This window comes from Kogia breviceps, chromosome 1 (genome assembly GCF_026419965.1).
Source record: "Kogia breviceps isolate mKogBre1 chromosome 1, mKogBre1 haplotype 1, whole genome shotgun sequence".
Classification (NCBI taxonomy): Eukaryota; Metazoa; Chordata; class Mammalia; order Artiodactyla; family Physeteridae; genus Kogia; species Kogia breviceps.
The window spans coordinates 149454171-149475101 of NC_081310.1; the positions used below are offsets into that span (position 1 = coordinate 149454171).

A 20931-nucleotide genomic window follows, 5' to 3' on the forward strand; every position below is an offset into this window, starting at 1 on the left:
AGGCCTACTCGCTCAATCTTCTTCAAGCTAGCCAAACCACTGCTTTAGCTTTCCCCCTAATATCTTCTCCAAAGTTTTATCACTCGTCTCCAAACTGCCAATCACAAGACATTTCCTAAGCCCAATAATGGAAAAGCCAAGGGTCATGAAAGGTGTTTCCTTAGATGGACTTGAAGGACAAACATTCAAATTATACCAACAAACATTTGTTTCTGTATAAATCAATAAATTAAATGTGTGTGTATGTGTCTGTATACATGCTTCAAAATTATTATGAAAATAAACCGTAGGGCTTCCCTACTGGAGCAGTGGTTAAGAATCCACCTGCCAATGCAGGGGACATGGGTTCGAGCCCTGGTCCGGGAAGATCCAACATACTACAGGGCAACTAAGCCCATGCACCACAACTACTGAACCTGCGCTCTAGAGCCTGCGAGCCACAACTACTGAGCCTGCGAGCCACAACTACTGAAGCCTGCATGCCTAAAGCCCATGCTCCGCGACAAGAGAAGCCACCACAATGAGAAGCCCGCACACCACAACAAAGAGTAGCTCCCGGTCGCCGCAACCAGAGAAAAGCCCGTGCACAGCAACAAAGACCCAATGGAGCCAAAAATAAAATAAATTTATAAAAGAAAAAGAAAATAAACTGCAAAATTTAACTAATTTCTACTAAATGGAGGAAATACATGCTTCATAATTATTATGAAAATAAACTGTAAAATTTAACTAATTTCTACTAAATGGAGGAAATATCAATTACAATCCAAACTGATAAAAGGCAATGATTGCATTCTCAAAAACAAAAAATATCTCAATTTTGTATATACTCAAAATTACTATTAATAGAAAAACTACTTTCACAAAGAGATAAATAGTTCTAGTAAATGGTCTACTAATTGCATATAAAATTGATGAATTTAAAGAACACAAAGAGGTGCTTGAAATGTTTTGTAAGAGAATGCTACAGCATCTTTCAAATATATGTGTATGTATATTATAATATACATATATATACAGTATTTTTTTCCTGCCAATATCATTAGTGACTCCTTTCTTCACAGGCAGTTAAAAAAACAATTAGAATGGACAAACAACAAGGTCCTGCTGCATGGCACAGGGAACTATATCCAATCTCCTGGGATAAACCATAATGGAAAAGAATACTAAAAAATGAAGGTATATATGTGTAAAACTGAGTCACTTTACTGTATGGCAGAGATTGGCACAATGTGGTAAATCAACTTATACATCAATTTTAAAAAATTCTTTTTAATTAAAAAAAATTTAGGACCATGAGAGTCCAAATTAATGAGATTTCACTGCACTAACAAACTTAATTTTTTTAAAACATCATGAGACTATATTAAGCCATTCCCACTGCATATATATTATAATAATGATAACTTTTTCTCCCAACTTGATTCAATTCTAAAACAGAGGGCAGTTACTTACAGCAACTATTTGGTCATTCACTTGAATTTGACCATTGTGGTATGCAGCGCTGCCAGGTATTATACTTTTCACATAAATCCCTGAAGCTTCTCCTACGGTGCACAAAACATATGGAAAAAGGAAGAAAGCTCTAATTAGGCCTTGATTGCAAAATTCATATCAAGAGGTTAATTAGCTAAAGGGGCTGACTGGAGGCTTGATAAATACTATTCTGAATGCAAGCAGAGAAACTGATGGATTATTTCAAACTGTCACCATAACAAGTGACCCAAATTTGAAATGATTTGATTGATGCCTATTTTTGGAAAAATAATCAGTAATGGAACCTTGATGAAATGCATTCCAGTATCAGCTGGAATTCAGCAGAGCTCAGGTTAAGTCTTACTCTCTTCTCTTGGTCCATCTCCCTTCTCACTGCTGACTTGCCATAAACCTTCATCATTTCTCAGCAGCACTAAGCAAAGAGGGTCCTAACAGGTCTACCTACATTTAGTTCACTGCTCATGTTAGCTTCTATATATATCACAAAATGTATATAAAAATTACAACTATATAAAAAGTAAGCATGCCTATGGGCAAGGGCTGGAAGAAAAGTTAGAAAAAGAAAGACCATAGCTCTGGATGATTTTATATTTTTATCTCAATTTCAAATGAACTTAAAATACTGTCTGTAGAGGAATATAAACAACAATGGATTCCTATAACCTACATGATAAAATGTAAATTTCACAGAATCACATTCAAGGACCTCCATAATTTGCCCCAAACTTCTTGTTTTACTTCATCTTCCAACTACTGCTCCAATAAGACAGAAGTCCATACACACAAGACTCATGATGTTCCACCAAAACACCAAGTATTTTCTATATTTTATCCCTTTTCTCATTTTTTATTCCTGTCGATCTCAATCCTTCTATCTAAATCCTTCTCCTTTTCCATGCTTAGTACAAATGCCTCTTTCTTTGTGAATTCTCCATTTCCCTCTGTCATAATGAGTCTTTCATCTGCCATATGATGATAGTTTGCTTGCATTTCTGATAAAACATACATTTCATTTATCCTCAAACAACTGAGTTATTACATGTTTATCTCCCTGAATAGACTTTTCTTATATTCATTTTTCTACTCCCACCAAAACTAAGCAAACCAACTGCTCAAAAGTTCCAATGAATGAAATAAAGTGAAAACTATTTTGAAAGACTACATGTTTAAAAAGCATATTGAGTTATAAAATGTTCTAGTGTTTGGATTCAACACTGCTCCCCCAGCCCTTGCTCCAGTCCCCAAAGCTTCTTTTGAGGGTAAAGAAGTAAAATGATTCTTTTCTTACTCAGTAACATAAACATCAAATTTTCTCAGTTATCTATCTTTCACTTCATTTTACTCTGCATGTATATCGCTAGGTTTCCAACTAGAAAACTTAATGTAATAAAGGTTCATAAACCACAAGTTAATGATTTCTCTAACCAGACAGCATATTAAGAGCTACTCAGTACAGTTTTTTCTTGCAACATTATTATACAATCCATACTTAGCTCTTTAAAACTCATTTAAATTCTGAACCTAAAAATGGTGGCACTTAGAAAAATCTAAAGGTTTGAAAACAGTTATTTCATTAGGCTAAAATAGCACAAGGTGGTCTGACATGAATTTCATTCAGGACTTTGAATACATTAGCACTTTTAATCTTTCCACCTGCTGTAAATATGCAAAATAATAACTTTAAAAAAGATTAACTCTCTAACCTTGCAATTTTTAAAAAAACTAGAACACTTCATAACTTTAACTTTTCATCTTACTAGCAAATATTTGTGAAAAAGATTTATTTTTCCTTACTGTAGTGATTTCTTATCATAATAGAGTAACTCGTACAGTGAAAGTTACCAAAGCTTTGCATGTCGGAGGTCAGGGAGTATTATTCAGAGATACTTGGGCCATGCATTTATTCTTACAATGTATTCCCTTTATATGAAAGAAAAATAATTCTAATTAAAGCATTTGTTTTACCTTCTTTTGATAATTAAACATAATAGTAATACTTTTTTGACATTCACAATATGAAATATATGCAGTAATCATTTTACTTTATCACATGTAAAATGTCATAATATGCAACAGTCTCAATATTCAAAATATATCTATCTTAGAAACAAGAGGAGGTACGATTCAAATGTTATACACTATGTTGGATAAATTAAATTCTTTTTTTAATGACTATCAAGCCAGCTATAAGACTACTGAGATAAAACTGTGATTCTCTAATCATTTTTTATAATTGGTTGCTATTACAGATTCATGGTATTATTGTTCAATGTTTAAATTAAAATCTGCAGAGATTTAATTTTACTCTCTAGAAACCTTAACATCCTTTACAATTATTTCCAAATGTAAAATAGAAATGATTCATTTACCTGTCTGAGTGGTTCCAACATAACCAACAATTCTAATTCCAAGACTTTGTCCATCTTTTTTAATGAGTTCAACATCATAAGTTTCAAAAAGAGTAGAATTGTCCTGAAAGGAAAAAATAATTTTAATTATATATAACGTTTAGTTATCTAGCTTGTGTACATAGTCAATTTTTGCCTGGTTTGTCAAGTATTTTCTGAGCACCTGTGGTACGCAGAATTTTAAGATTGTCTCTATGACTTTTGATCCCCGGTGCCATTCCTGTGTTTTTATCATGGAAAAAGGGAGATTATCCAGGTAAGCCTAATCTAAGCAGGCACCCTTCAAAAGCAGAGAGTTTTCTCCTATTGATGGCAGTAAGGAAAGTGAAAAAGATTTGAAGCATAAGGACTGGACTTGTGGTTTGAAGAAGGAGGGGTCATGTGAGAAGGAACACAGGGGGACTTAAGGAGCTGAAAGAGGTCCTTAGCTGACAGCCATTAATACAGAGACTTCAGTCCTACGGCTACAAGAAACTATTCTGCCAACAATATGATAGAGCTTGGAAATGGACTGTTCCCAGAGCATCCAGATAAGAGCCCAGCCAGGCCAACACCTTGATTTAGGCTTTGTAAGACTCTAAGAAGAGCCCAACAAAGCTCACCCAGACTTGAGACCTACAGAACTGTGGACCAACAAAGGGTACTGCTTCAAGCCACTACGTTTGTGATCATTTGTTATACAACAAGAGAAAACTAATGCAGCCACTTAGAAAAAACTCAGCATAAATTTGTATCTGAAAGAATTTAATGTAAAGAAAAAGTTAGAAACAAATGGTAAGACTAACTACTGTAAGCAAAAAATATTGACCTAAAACTGATTATCATTCTTGTCTTCTAATTTAAAATATTTCTGTAAAAGAGTAAGGTGTCTAAAAACATAATACCTTGCTTTCAATTCAAAACATTAATAATAGAAAGTAAATAACTGATTGCATCAAATTCTCACTTATCACACAGCTACACTGGTCCCTCACTACAAAGTAGAAGGCTTTAGAAAACCAGAAGAATGGATGGAAAAGAAAATGGTTCTAACTAGTTTGGAGAAGAAAACAAAAATGATTCTATTATCTCCAACAGAAAACTTCCACTCACATGGTTCCAAGTAGGGAAAGGCTTTCCAGAAGACACCGAATGGTTCCTCAAATGAATTTGAAAGGTGGCTTCCCACCCCCTTCTCACCATAATCACTTCTCTTTTCTTCTTCCTGGCTCATCCTTTTAAAAACTATTTCTTTCCTTTTGCCTTATTATCTCTTGATTCAGAGCCTGTGAGATGGTTGGAAAGAACTTGGGACTGAGGGTTAGGGGGACCAGACTGAGGCAGTCAAAAGGTACAAACTTCCATTTGTACCTTGTATTATAAGATGAATTTGTACTATGGATATAATATACAACATGATAAATATAATTAGCACTGCATGTTATGTATGAAAGTTAAGAGAGTAAATCCTGGGTTCTCATCACAAGAAAAAAATGTTTTCTATTTCTTTAATTGTATATGAGGTGATGGATGTTCACTAAACTTATTTTGATAATCACTTCATGATGTATGAAAATTAAATCACTAGGCTGTACACCTTAAACTTATAAAGTGCTGTATGTCGATTTTATCTTAATAAGACTGAAAGACAAAAACCAAAAAAAGAACTTGGAATGGACCAGAAAGATCTAAATTCAAACCCCAGCTTTGCAACTTACTACCTATATGACCTTTAAAACAAGTTATCTGGACTTCCATTTTCCTCATCTATTAAGTGGATGATAAGACCTATCTTGCAGAATTCTTATGAAAAATTCAGATGACTTAGACAATTCCAGGTGCTTGATAATGATTAATAGTAATGATTATTATATAACTGTAATGATTGTTAATAATCAAAATAAATATTATTATTATTGTCTATTCCCTTTGGCTAGTCTGTTCTTATCAGTGATAACACACATACATTGACCAGTATTTACAGTTTCCCCTCCACTATCTGGATATCTGTTCACCAATCTTATGAAATAGAAATGCAGGTATTATTATTCTCTAATTTACAGATGAGCAGCTGAGGCTCAGGGAAGTTGAATGACTTAACCCTGAGAAATGGCAAAAAAACAAAAATCAAACTTGTCTAGCGTCTACAAATTGGGCTCTCCTCTGCTTCCCTGTTGAGCACTGAGACACAACTCACACCCATGCGACACTTGGAGTGGAAAACATTTCTAATCCTGCAGTAAATCACACCCAGTACTGAATTTACGATGAAAGAGTAATTTGTATACTCACAGAACTAGGGCTCCTGTTGGCAATAGCAGGCAGGGCAACAGGTAAGGCTGCAGGAGTAGGAGGGGCTATGGAAATTTCACCAACTGGATCTCTTGCAACAAGCATCCTGACAGAATTCCCACAGTTCCTCAGCACTTGTGCAACTTGCTCACTGGTCATTCCCTGCACATTTGTGCTACCAATCTTCAAGATGTGATCCCCTGTCTGGAGTCTTCCATCCTTTAATCCAAGGAAGAAAAAAAAAAAAAAAGAAAATTATTATGAGAAATCATTGGTCTAACTTCACTAGTTAATAACAATTCATCAGACTTTGAGTCGTGGCAAAATGGCTAATAAAGAAGCCATCTAAAAATGCTGAATAAAATATAATACTTTTAATGAACAGCTGAATTGGCAACAGAGAAAAGGAAGTCCTTATAAAACAAAAAAAAGAAGGGGAGGGGTGGGGGGCACAGGAGGAGAGTTCAAAAGGAAAAGAGTAACCAGATTTTTTAAATGGCCATTTGCTTGAGGGTATCACTTCATGCCTAATGGCCTAGAGCCAGGTAAAAATAGCCACATATGTAAGGAAGAGACCTGAAAGCCCTGGGCATCAGGAAAGGAAGAAAGTCAGATCAGAGGCCACCGACAAGAAGTGAAGAACCCTAAGGGCCGACAAGCCCAGTGACACATTTGAGGAACAGCAAGATGTCAGTGTGGCTGGAAGAGTATGAGCAAAGAGGAGAGTAGTCAAGAACCGATGGGAGGGCTTCCCTGGTGGCACAGTGGTTAAGAATCTGCCTGCCAGTGTAAGGGACACAGGTTCGTGCCCTGTCCTGGGAAGATCCCACATGCCTCAGAGCAACTAAGCCCGTGCATCAAAACTACAGAGCTTGAGCTCCAGAGCCCGCGAGCCACAACTACTGAGTCCACGTGCCACAACTACTGAAGCCTGCACGCCTAGAGCCCGTGCTCCGCAACAAGAGAAGCCACGACAATGAGAAGTCTGCACACTGCAACAAAGAGTAGCCCCCGCTCACCACAACTAGAGAAAGCCTGTGCGCACAGCAACGAAGACCCAACGCAGCCAAAAATAAATAAATTTATTTTTTTTGAAAAAGAACCGATGGGAGCATTACCAGGGGGTCGGCGGAATAGAGCATCTGCTCTGAAACAGGGGTAAGGGAAGTCATTGGAGGGTTTTGAGCAGTGGAGTGACATGATCTGTCTTATTTTTAACAAGATCACTCCAGCCTCTGTGCTGAAAATGAACTAAAGGAGAGAAAACAATAGAAGCAGAGATACCAGTTGGGAGGCTAATGTAATAATCCAGAAAGAGACAACAAGAGCCTGGACTAGGTTAGCAGTTGGGGTGTTGAGAAGTGAGATTCTAGATGTATTTCTAATGAACTGTCAACAGGCTCTTCTGAGAGCTTCTACATGGGGTGTGAGGGGAAAATGGAATCAAAACTCTAAGGTTTTAGCCTAAGCAGCTGGAAAGATAGAGTTGCTATTGAGATTTTAAAAAAGAAAAAAACTACAGAGGAACAGGTGTGTGGGAACAGAAATCAGGAGTTCAGTTTTAGAGATGTCTAGTCTGAGATGCCTATTAGACATTGCAAGTGGATATATCAGATATGCAGCTGGATATACAAGTCTGGAGTTCAGGAGAGAAGTCCAGACTATACATTTAAATTTCAGAGTCATGAGCATATAGAAGGTATGTAACATCATGACTCTGGATGAGTTTAGAGGAAGGATATGCAATCTTCTGTTTCTTAAGCTGGTGATATATATATATGGGTAATCATTACTATTATTATTATTATTTAAAACAGTCTACTTCTTAAACTGGATTATAGGTACATTGGTGATTATTATTATTTAAAATGTGCACAGACATTATATATACTTTTATATGTTTGTATATTTCACTCATGGAAAAGTTTAAAACATAATACATCAAAAAGTATATCAGTTCCATTCTACCTTCATTTGTGAAATTTTTGAATAGCTGATCCACTGTATTTTCACTAAATGCGTTTCATCAGAAAGTCTGAATTCTCTTTACTTATCTTTACTACAATATATTAAAGATTCCAAAATGTAAACAGAGCCAGTTATGAAAAATTATACCACCAGAGCACTTTACAGGATGAAAAAATCACTTTTCATGTATCATCTCTTTCAGTGAAGAACAGCTTTAAAATGAGAAAACCGAGATTCACAAAGGTTGACAGAATTGACCAAGATCACAAAGCTAATAAGTGGCAGAGCCAAAGTTCAACCCAAATTGTCTCACTGAAGACCTGTTCTTATTTAGTCATTTGTCTTATACTTTGATATCTCCACAGTAATATCAGTAGATAATAAATATACTGTTGCCTAGTCTCCAAGAAATTTCCTATAACTGTCAAAAAGCTTGAAATAAAATGAAGATGAAAATAGATATTTTGCACCTGGGAGAGAAGGACAACCTGAGAATACAGCCATGACCACTGGGCTAGTACAGTTCTAAGCTTCATGCTCCTGGCTCTGGGAGGCACCATCTGTAAGTTCCAGATGGAACTCAGAAGAAAAAATGTGGAAAGGAAGGAAGGGAGGAAGGGAGGGAGGGAAAGGAGCAAAAGAGAGAGGGCCTTAAAACGAAGTCTATTCCCCATCCTTCCTTTTCTCCAATTTTGCAGAAACCTGTATGAAAGAAGGTGTTAGATCAAAACAGTGAGTAGAAAACTATATGCTTTGTTGTGAATTCTGCAGAAGGCACTAGAAGCTACTGCAAGCAAAGAGGAGCCATGAAACAGAAATGCAGTTCAAGTCAGAAACATTTGGAAAGTCTTAGAAAAGAAAAACATGCAAGGAAGAAATTATTGTGGAAAAAGGAACAAAGAATTACTGGATTTCTACTTTAAGCACTGATAATTTGATGTTCTATTTTTATCAGTGCAACAGACTTGAAACAAAACAAGCAACTACTTAAGAGACAGTCAAGTGTTCATGATGAAAAATAAGGGTAAGATGCCTCTGTGAGTAAAGCATTCTTGAACAGAATTTTGGCCTGACCACAGAATAAAGAATATGGAGAGTGTTTTCCATACTTGGCTTGGACAAAGGACATTTCACTGTAGTACAGAGTCACCTCCTAAGCACTATATTTTTCCTATATTACCTCAACTCGATTTAAAATGATGTAGATAGGGCTTCCCTGGGGGCGCAGTGGTTGAGAGTCCGCCTGAAGATGCAGGGGATGCGGGTTCGTGCCCCAGTCCGGGAGGATCCCACATGCCGCGGAGCGGCTGGGCCCGTGAACCATGGCCGCTGAGCCTGCGCGTCCGGAGCCTGTGCTCCGCAACGGGAGAGGCCACAGCAGTGAGGGGCCCGCGTACGGCAAGACAATAAAAAATTAAAAATAAAATAAAATGATGTAGATAATTTGCACCTTTCACTGAAAGTCAAACATTTTCTTATTCCAGAAAAACAGGTGTTCTAAGGAATTCATAAGTGCAAATCAATCATAATCAGATTGATAGGAAAGACACCAAAATGACAGCTAGCTCTTAAAAGTCCAGTAGTCTCAAACATTGCATTTTACTGATAATTTCTGATCAATATTCTCCTTTCATAACCTGTCTACTGTGGAAGGAAACTAAAAGGTATAGAGTCCTTTTTGTTCTTTAACAGAAATCATAAGTCAATGATAGCCAACAAATAGCTATGCCAAGATTCAAAGTCACAGCATGCTAATCCAACAGTGAAATATAAAATGTATTAACCCATAGATTCTTTCAAAAGAGAGAAAAAATTATGCATACGGGAAAAGATAGTATGGAAGGCAAAAAATTAAAATAGCTGATGTAACAGGGTAACACACTATTACAGTGAAAACACTAACAGTATCATTCATATAGTTTTTTTTTAAAGAAAAAATGCTTTAATCCAAGTTAGCAGTTATTGGCTAAAAAAACATTTATTACTCTGCACTTTTAAGTTCTCTGATAGGCTGTTGTAGATGATAATTTCAATTCAAAAAATATTTGAAAACCTAAAGGATTTCAGGCTTGAGCTACAAAAGAAAGAAACCAAATTTGTTTCTCTGAAAATTAAAAAATAGCACCAAATACTTCCACAGCTCAGAAAATGAAATTATTATCACTTCTGATTCCAGGCCATTTCTATCATTTGTCTTTAATCAAAAGACAAAAGAGAAAAACAAATACCATATGCTAACACATATATATGGAATCTAAAAAAATAAAATTAAATTTTAAAATGGTTCTGATGAACCTAGGGGCAGGACAGGAATAAAGACTCAGATGTAGAGAATGGACTTGAGGACATGGGGAGGGGGAAGGGTAAAGTGGGATGAAGTGAGAGAGTAGCATTGACATATATACACTACCAAATGTAAAATAGATAGCTAGTGGGAAGCAGCTGCATTGCAGGGGGAGATCAGCTTGGTGCTTTGTGACCACCTAGAGGGGTGGGATAGGGAGGATGGGAGGGAGACGCAAGAGGGAGGGGATATGGGGATATATGTATACGTATAGCTGATTCACTGTTATACAGCAGAAACTAACACTGTAAAGCAATTATACTCCAATAAAGATGCTAAATAAATAAATAAATAATAAGAATGCACATTTTAAAAAAAAGAAAAGAAAAATATAAATAAATGTCAACCTCATGGCAAGTGTCTCAGGTTTGAATCTCCAAAGGAAAATAATCCTAATACTGTATTTTGACCAAAAATCAGAGATGGATAACTTAGACCCTTGTTTAGTTTGATTTGGTATTCTTTTTTTTTTTTGTGGTACGCAGGTCTCTCACTGTTGTGGCCTCTCCCGTTGCAGAGCACAGGCTCCAGACATGCAAGCTCAGCGGCCATGGCGCCATGGCTCACGGGCCTAGCTGCTCCGCGGCATGTGGCATCTTCCCGGACCAGGGCACGAACCCACGTCCCCTGCATCGGCAGGCGGACTCTCAACCACTGCGCCACCAGGGAAGCCCATGATTTGCTATTCTTTTATCTTGACTTCTAGTAAGAATATTGCAAGGCTTTTATAAAGATATAACTTATATTACTAGAACCATAAAAAAATGCTCTTTCCCTCAAGGAATTAAAGGTACTAAGTATAAGTACATCTATCCTATCCTTCTCATATTTCCAGAGCCCTCATCAAGGATTTTTAAGGATAAGGAAAATACCAGTTTACAGACACACTCAAAGCAAAATTACTGGGAATAACCAACTGTTCAGTGGCCTCAAGCTGGGCCTTTATTATTCTAGACTAAAAATTCCTCATAGTCCATGCCTACTCTCCAGTCCTTGGTTGGTTCCATTCCTTCTTAGTCTTAAAGGTTACTAGATAGGTAATAGGACTCATATTATAATTGCCTGATACCAAAAAGTCAATAATTCATGACAACTTTTAAGTAGTTTGTGCTTTAATAATCACCTTTGGGAGACAACAGGGTAACTCAATGTACCTGATTTCCCTAGAATTCCTCCAGACCACATAAAAGAGATTTCCGCAAAACAAAAAAGTTTTACACTGCCCATATCAATTTATTTAAAAACAAACAAAAAACCAAAAACAATAAACAAAACTTCTAACTGCTGAAAAATTCTGAAATTTTTGCCATAGCTGAACAGAATTCTCAGAAGATGTTTCAGGCACTGTGAATTTTGGAGAGTACCTAAAGATTACAGGTAGATAGGTCTTTTAGCTCCCCTTTCATGATACCATATAATTTCCCTATTCAGGGAATTGGCCCTGATTACATTTACTGATTGCTCACTGTAATTAGGTCTCAATAAACGTTTCTATAAAACCCATATAAGCCAATATTTTTCCACTTCATTTACTTTACAACAGTAGAGGCAGTAGACAGCAGAATGACAAGTAAAGGCTTTGGAGTCAGACACACCCAAGTTCAAATCCTGGCACTACTCTGATCAAGCTGTAGGGCCATAGGTCAGTTACTGATCCTACCTAAATCTCAGATCCCTCTTAAGTAAGATGGGGATAAATTTCCTCTCTCATTTTGTTGTGAGAACTAAACTCAATACTATATGTTTGGGACTTCCCTGGCGGCACGGTGGTTAAGAATTCACCTGCCAATGCAGGGGACACAGGTTCGATCCCTGGTCCGGGAAGATCCCACAGGCCGCGGAGCAACTAAGCCCGTGTGCCATAACTACTAAACCTGCGCTCTAGAGCAAGCGAGCCACAACTACTGAAGCCCACGAGACACAACTACTGAAGCCCACGCACCTAGAGTCCATGCTTCACAAGAGAAGCCACCACAATGAGAAGCCCACTCACCATAAGGAAGAGCAGCCCTTGCTCACCACAACTAGAGAAAGCCCATGTGCAGCAACAAAGACCGAATGCAGTCAAAAATAAATAAAGTCCATAAATATAATAAATAAATAAATAGCTTTAAAAAATACTATATGTAAAAGCTTTAGCCTAGTGCCTTCCTTACAGCAAGTCCTCAAATGCATCCATTTCTGATACTTCTTTAGGCTCAGTTAGGTATTCTTTGGCCCCTCAACTCTACCCCATATTGACTTATCTGTACACAAAAGGAAATACAAGGGGCTATTTTATGAAACCCTTTTAAATAAGAAATACCGACTTGCTTTTTCTAACTTTCTGTTATACAATTTTACAGTCTTTAAAGAAAGTAGTATTAGTTAACCCCTTTAGCAGAATGTAGGTATCACTTTACGATCAATCTTAATCACATCTAACTAATGACCTAAGACATCCATATTCCCTTACCATGAAGATTGCCATGGCCAACAGTGAGCATTAACAGTCAAAATATGAGTACATTTTAATGAAAAGCAATATTCCCTTTAATAATTTTAAAGCTATGATCAGGCTACATGAGCAACAACTCTAAAGATTTAGCAACAAAGCAGAGTTAGTTGAAGAGATTTTATCTGCCATTTGGCTGGGATGAGGGGAAGAGAGAAGTGAATACTTCTCTGTCCCCTATATTTAGGTCTCATCATATTCCCTACAGGAAAGGACCGATAGCAATGTTGCTGTGAGAGCTGGCAATTCCCTCATAGGCTTGACCAACCCTGGACAGGTATACACCAGGAAAATCAAAACATCGGGATCAACTTTGTATAAGTAGATTTAAGCAGTAAATCTAACAGATATGGGCTCAATTCTGACTTTGTCATTTCTTAGTTGCATAGCCTTGGGCAATTTCTTAAGTTTCTATACCTATGATTTGTGAATAAAATTTATGACTGTTCTGAGGATTACACAAGGCAGATGACCATATCTGGCATAAACACTCGCTTCTCCATTATGACTCTGACAGGCACATGCCCCCCATCCTGAAGACCTGAAACAGTGACAATCCCTTCCAGGAAAGGGTGAAAATCAGACCTGAGCTTTTACCAACAGTGTCACAAAGGGAAACTCTGCATATCATATTCTTCTTGTGAAAATTCATAATGTACATTAATGTACAGTAAAGAAATCTATTTGATTTTGTTTAACTTGGTGCTTTCCAAATTTATTTGACCCTTTGTTCTTCATGATAACTACTCCACTTTGCATCTTGAAAAATGCTACTATAGCAAATAAGTCTATTAAAATTGCTAAAGGAGGGGGGTTGGGGTGAGAAAAAACACCAAAATACTCAATATCTCATCCCTTTCCAGGTTTCAAAAATTTTCAAAAATATCCTTAAAGATTATTGCTTATTTTGTGCCACAGATGTCTTTTGAAGACCCTACAACGAGCATTCTCAACCTTTTTGGTCTCAGAACTCCTTTACAATCTTAAAAATAACTGAGGATGGAAGAGATAGGGACTACAAAAGGGCACAGGAAATCTTTGTGGGTCGTGAATATGTTCTTGACTATAGTGATAGGTGGTATCATGGTTAAATTTTATGTGTCACCTTGGCTAAGCTCTGGTGCCCAGTTGTTTGGTCAAACACTAGTTTAGATGTTACTGTGAAGGTATTTTGTCAATGTAATTAATATCTACAATCAGTTGACTTTAAGTAAAGAATGTTACCCTTGATAACATGGATAGGCTCCATCTAATCAGCTGAAGACTTTATGAGCAAAAACTGAGGTTTCCTGGAAAAGGAATTCTGCCTTAAAACTATAACAGAAACCCTGCCAACTTGCCATACAAATTTCAGAGTCCAGACTTTAATGTCAACTCTTGCCTGAGTTTCCAGCCTGCTGGTCTGCCCTACAAGATTTCAGACTCGCCAGCAAACACGTCAAATTGTATACTTTACATATGTGCAATTTATTGTCTGTCAGTTATATCTCAAAAATTACTGAGATCTCAGAGCTTTTGTTTATGTAGTTCTCTCTGTTGATATCTGCTGATATCAACTGAATTGGGAAACAGCATAGAGAAACTTTTTAAATATTTAAGATATGTAATATATTAATATATACTTTTTACATATTGATTTTATTTTAAAAAGTTATGTTTTCTAAAACAAAAAAATTGTGAGAAGAGTGGTATTCTTAAAGAAATTTGTACAAATCTCTTTAATATCTGACTTAAAAGAAGACAGCTGAATTTTCATATCTGCTTCAGCATTCAGTGTATTGCAATATGTTGCTTTGGTTGAAGTATATAAAGAAAATCTGGTCTCAATCAGATATATATTCGGAAAATGGGGGAGTATTTTAATAGCCCTTTCAGTCCATTCCTTGATAACACACCAAAACTTGACAAGTGGTGATTTCTTAAAGATCAGTTGCAATGTGGAATCTGAAACAACATCAACAAACTTAAGGATACTGTTTCATTAAAATCTATTGATCAATCTTGAATTCTGAATGGATTTTTTACCTATATATTATTTTGCCATACTACACATTGATTTTCAGAAAATACTGATTCCTAGAGTTATGCAGATTTTCTAAATATTGACATATAACATTATACAATATTAAAAAATCATATTTATTAATATCACCAACAATCTAATCAGAGAAGTATTTAAATATTGGAAAATTTCAAGCTTACGGTAAAACACAAATTTTTCCAAAATTCTAATTTTTGCTTGAAAGTTCAAATTTTTTCATCAGCAACAAATGCTGTCAGTTGTTTTTCCTTGAGGTAACAGGCTTAACTTCATTCATTTCAAGGAACTGTCTACCAAATAACCAAGTCTGAATAATCATAATTTTTCTGTCACTTATCCTTTCAAAAATAAAAATGGTATTCTAGATTGGTGGCTGCCAGAGGCAGGGGGGTGACGGGCAGGCAAAATGGGTGAAGAAGATCAAAAGGTACAAATTTTCAGCTATAAAATAAGTAAATCATAGGGATATAAACCACAGCATGGTGACTGTAGTTAACAGTACTGTACTGTATACCTGAAAGTTGCTAAGAGAGTAGATCTCAAAAGTTCTTATAACAAGAAAAAAAATTTTCTAACTATGAGGTAATGGATGTTAATTAGACGCATTGTGGTGATCATTTCATAATACATGGAAATATCAAATCATTATGCTGTAATCCTGAAACTAAAATAATGCATTTCCAAAAAATTAGATCTCAGAAACTTTGGGGAAAAAAAGCAAAAAATTAAAAATTAAATTTAAAAAATTAAAATGCTGTTCCATATTAAAACATGGCTAGTTTGTCTCACAAATGTTTTCCCTCAAGAAAACCGCCATACTTCAGTACATGACAGAAGTGCTATACGGTACATCCGATTTTGTCACATGGTATTAAAAAGACATGCGCCTAAAGGTCATATTTACTTAAATTCGTTTTTATTGCACTTTCTTAAGTGAGACTGGCATTGTTGCTGTTGCGGTGGCAAGTCACATGTGGAGAAGAATGCAATGACTACTAGTACAGTTGTGTGCCACTGTCCTGTTTCACATGAAGGCACCAGCAGGTTTAGCCTACCACTGCTTGTGTGTCATCAGTGCAAACGTCAACATGGTGAAAGGGCTAATACATCTTAGTATTATTATGTAAGTTGTTTTGATCTTGTACAGGCCCTGCAAAAGACTCAGAGACCCACAGACAAAACTCTGAGAGCCATTATGCTAAATAAATACACTTAGCTGCTGAAAGGATAATAGGAATATTAATAGCTCCACAATTTGTATAAGGTAGAGCAACCTTTTTTATTTTCTTGGCCTGGCCGCATGGCTTGCAGAATCTTAGTTCCCTGACCAGGGATCGAACCTGTGCTCCCTGCAATGGAAGCACGGAGTCCTAACCCAAGGTAGAGCAATCTTGACTAGAAAGAGAGAGCTGAGGAACTTGCCTCAAAGCTGCAATGTGCACAGCAAGTTCATTTTTACTTTATATGTTTTTTAGAAGGGATAAATTTTTACATGTGACTAGACATTAATCAGTAAAATTTACAAATCATTCTGATTATCATGAACAGTCTATATAATATGAACTCATTACTGTATTAAGTAGCTTCAAATTTCTAAACTACTTTTTAAAAACTCAATGTAGTATTTAACATTTTCTTCAACGTAAAACTAAGCAGAAACAGTTGATAAGTTTTAAAATGGCCCACTTTCAGTTTGAACACTGCTAAATAATGAAGGGTAGTATTTTTATTTATAATGCCAGAAATTTGTAACTCTAGTGAAATTTACCACAAACAATATTGAGATAAAAGTTTGTAATCACTGTACCATCTGATTTTAACATTTAGGACCTTGAAAGATACACTGGGAGAAAATAATATAGACGTTCAGAATACAATACCCATTAATGATTCCTTTCAATAAAAAATATTGTCTTTTGATAGAAACAAGATGACTGTCAATCACAGGCCAAAAAGAAAAAAAAACACCCCCAAAAACATTGATTTAGGAGCTTTTTATTTTTTATTTATTTATTTATTTATTTTGTGGTACGCGGGCCTCTCACTGTTGTGGCCTCTCCCGTCGCGGAGCAGAGGCTCCAGACGCGCAGGCCCAGCGGCCACGCCCCACGTGCCCAGCCACTCCGCGGCATGTGGGATCTTCCCGGACCGGGGCACGAACCCATGTCCCCTGCATCGGCAGGCGGACTCTCAACCACTGCGCCACCAGGGAAGCCCCTAGGAGCTTTTTAAAATAAAGCAGCGTGAGTGTATATTAACACTTATAGAAAAAAACATTTTCAGCTATACTTAAATTCTGGTCATGGAAACATGTATCCTAGTAACCCATGTTATAAAATTACATTTCAAGCCATACAATTTAAATTGTATAAAACCAAAATTAAATCAAAGAAGGTCAACTTACTCGATCTGCTAATCCTCCAGGAACTATAGTCCTCACAACTACACCACTCGATTTTCCTCCAACTATTCCAAAACCTAATCCAGAGCCATCATTAATGAGCTCGACATCTTCAAAATGGCCCCAACGAACCTACAAATTAATAGCAAGTAAGAAGCAAAGTGTTAGCAAAACACATACATTCATTGCTTACCAATACAGTAATTACTAAGGTAACAGGTAGACAAAAAATTTAATATTCATACAATTAATCAAGTCAACTTTCTAGAGGCTCAGAGATACGTAAAGATGATCATATGGTCCTTGCCTTTACAGATTTTATAATCCGGTAGAGAGATAAACTAAAACATAAACAATTAAAATATAAGACAGAATATTGGACCATAGGACACTGTAGCTCTAAGAGGACAGAAACACACTGTCTCATTCCCTGGTCTATGCCTGATACCTACCACAGTGCCAAGCACCTAGTAGGAACCAATATATATGTGTTTATCTGAATTAAAAGAGAATCATAAAATATTATAAAGATGGGAGGAATGTAGAGACTAGAGGTCAAATCCAATGAAAACTTATGGAAAGCTTCAAGGAAAAGGTAGCATTTTAATTGCTCTACAGAGAAAAAAGACATTCAAGCAAAAGGGAAATTTAAGAGCAAAGCTAGGCTCAGATAAGTGAGAATTACTGAAGGTTTTAGAAGAGGGAAAAACAGGAACAAAGCAGTGGTTTAGAAAGATTAATCTAGCAGCAATGTGAAGCATGCGATTGTGAGGACACAGAGTGACCAGAATAACTGAAGAGACTCTGATGAAGGAGAGGAAAGGCAGGCCTAACTGAAGATATTAGCAATAGGATCATACAAATCAGACTAAGAGACATAAGCATTTTTCCTCTAATAGCAGGCTCCATCAGAAGTATGCATTAAATTCACATAATGCACCTGCAGAGCAAAAGTCTCCCCCTCAAGACATTAGGGCATACTTATGACTTAGTTCTTCTATTACACTAAATTGGAAAGTTACTATGCAATGTTAAAATAACCAGAGATATTGGGGCTATTTAATAAATTCACACCTGGAACAATACCTAGTATCCAGGAAGCAACAATGTTTGCTAAAAATGCCTAAATTAGGGACAGCAATTAATATTCATAGAGTATTTATTCTGCCGTAGGCACTGTTTAGCTCTTCACATGCATTCTCACTTAATCCTCACAACATCTCTGTGAACTAGAAACTGTTATTAGTTCCAAGCAACAGATGAGAAAACTGAGGTATGGAGAAGTCAAGGCATCTGCCCAGTAAGACTCACCTATGAAGTAAGAAGTGGACCTGAACCCACCTTAGCCTGACTCCAGAGCCCTTGTTCTTAACCACTATGCTAAGCAACTTCCCACTTTGTTAATTCTATTTATTATGTAAATTGTGCTATATAAATATTACTGATTACAACAGGGAAAATGTCTATACATTAGTGTTGTGACCTTGTACTGTACCCAGTCTATTTTTTCTTTTGTCCAACGAATGTAAATTAAATAAATCAGCTAGCACTTAGTGTTATAAGAAAATAAGATTTATTAGCTTGCATTTTGAAGATGCAGGCCAAAATCTGTAAAATGTTACAAAGCAAGTTTAAAGACTCCCAAAGGAACATAAACTTTTATTCTTTTAAATTGTTCAGTATACATCCTGACATGAAAAGAAGAAAAACTTCTATAATTGTGCAGTATCCATAATCTAGTCATAAACACCCAATATAATTTTTAAAAATAATGTTTTTGAAACAAATAACCAAATCTTAACTTAAAAACTCAATAGTAAATCTCTAATTAAAACTCCCAGCTTAATTAAGTGGTTACATCACCAAGGAATTCCTTCCATCACCAAATTATACCCAATACTACAATTTGCCCTCTATATTAAATAATAATCTTAAACAAGGAGAATGATAGGACATTGAAAAAACAAAACAAACCCCCCGAAGAAATATCTTGTTTAACATGCTAATGCTGCATTTGGAGATATAATCATCTCTTGAACTATGACAAATAAAACGACATTTTCTAAATGTCTTTACACTTCTTAAAATCCAAGGCGTAATTCAAAATTAAGTGTTTTTCCAAATTTGCAACTCACTGTTTCAGGCAGATTTGCATCAGTTAGGCTGGTAGAAGTGCTGCTTTTTGCATGGACTGGTTCCCTGGCCACAACCAGATGCAAAGATCCAGTGGTTTGTTGTAACAATGCAATTGCTTGCTGGTGGGAAATATTCTGATCCAGTGGTGTGTGATTAATAGCCAATATTTGGTCATTTTCCTTTAACCTTTGGTCCCTTGATGAAATAAGAAAATTTTAAGTGACATAATAGCCTGATCCTTAAAATCTACTATCCAGGTAGTTTATATATTATGGTATTACTTCACTTAGTACATTTATTGAAATATTTAATTGTATAATATAAAAGAGCTCTTCAGACTGCTTTTCATTAAAGCACTTATTAACTAATTAACCAATTAAGTACTGCATCCCTACACACACACATTTTAAAAGCCATATGGCTAGAAAAATAAGCAAAAACAATGTACAGGGCCCCATTGCTAAGGTTTTGCAAGTATGGACATTGTCCTCATTGTGGCACCAAACCTGTACTCCTGAAAGCCTTCCAATCTGACTTCTGCATGTACCATACAGGGCTATATGTTCACCAATAACCTCCTCTCTAACAGATTCATCCCATCCCCATTGTCCTTTACTTCTCCAACATTTGTCAACAGAGGTCAAACTCTCCATGAAAATCAAGAGATTATTTCCAAATCTGTATCTGAGCCCTTCTCTCTGTCCCAATCACAAATTTCCCAACCGCTAACCAATGTAAAAAGGATTTTTTAAAAGACATTTTTAAAAGAAATTAGCAAAATCTTAAGAAAAAAGTACTATTATAGTTAATATTTACTGAGCATTTATTATGAGCTAGGAACTGTGCTAAATGCTTTATAGGCATTATCTCCTTTATTCCTCACAATCACCTTTTAAAGTACTTAGTTAAATTTGACATGCAAGAAATTAAAGCAAGCTTAGCATCTTATCTAAGTAGTCTGACTCTAAACCATACTCTTTAACTTCTTAAAGTGCATACTAAGAGTAGGATTTACTCTGGTTTGCTGTATTTGACTTCATTATCTCCTATACACCCTTCCTGCTCTCCGTTTCTTCATTATCATCACAATTCTTATCTTTCTTTATCTCTGCACCTCCCATCTCCTCCTTTCTATTCCCAATGTCAACCACCCAACTGAGATCCTTATCAAATACCTAAAACCTAACTTGTAAAATTCCTCAAGGTGTATTTTTCTAAGCTCTCTTCATGCTAGTATTCCCCAACTACAAAGTATATAATGATTATCTATAGTTGTTGACCAATAAGGAGAGAGTCAAAGGAAAGTAAACAAACTCTTGTCATGACTATTTTATAAAAGAATATCGTTAACCTTCAATATAAAAAAATCTC

General features: G+C 36.2%; 1 protein-coding gene across 3 annotated transcripts in view; it reads right to left on the bottom strand.

Moving 5' to 3' along the window:
- Positions 1-20931, bottom strand: part of PATJ (PATJ crumbs cell polarity complex component) — a 353889-nt gene that overhangs the window by 313010 nt on the left and 19948 nt on the right. For all 3 annotated transcript variants that reach the window (XM_067006873.1, XM_067006872.1, XM_059083193.2), the window contains exons 6-10: positions 19560-19755; positions 17428-17556; positions 6177-6395; positions 3867-3969; positions 1456-1547 (exon numbers count right to left, since the gene is read on the bottom strand). In XM_067006873.1, coding sequence (XP_066862974.1) covers positions 1456-1547; positions 3867-3969; positions 6177-6395; positions 17428-17556; positions 19560-19755 — 739 coding nt within the window. The remainder of the gene's footprint in view (positions 1-1455; positions 1548-3866; positions 3970-6176; positions 6396-17427; positions 17557-19559; positions 19756-20931) is intronic.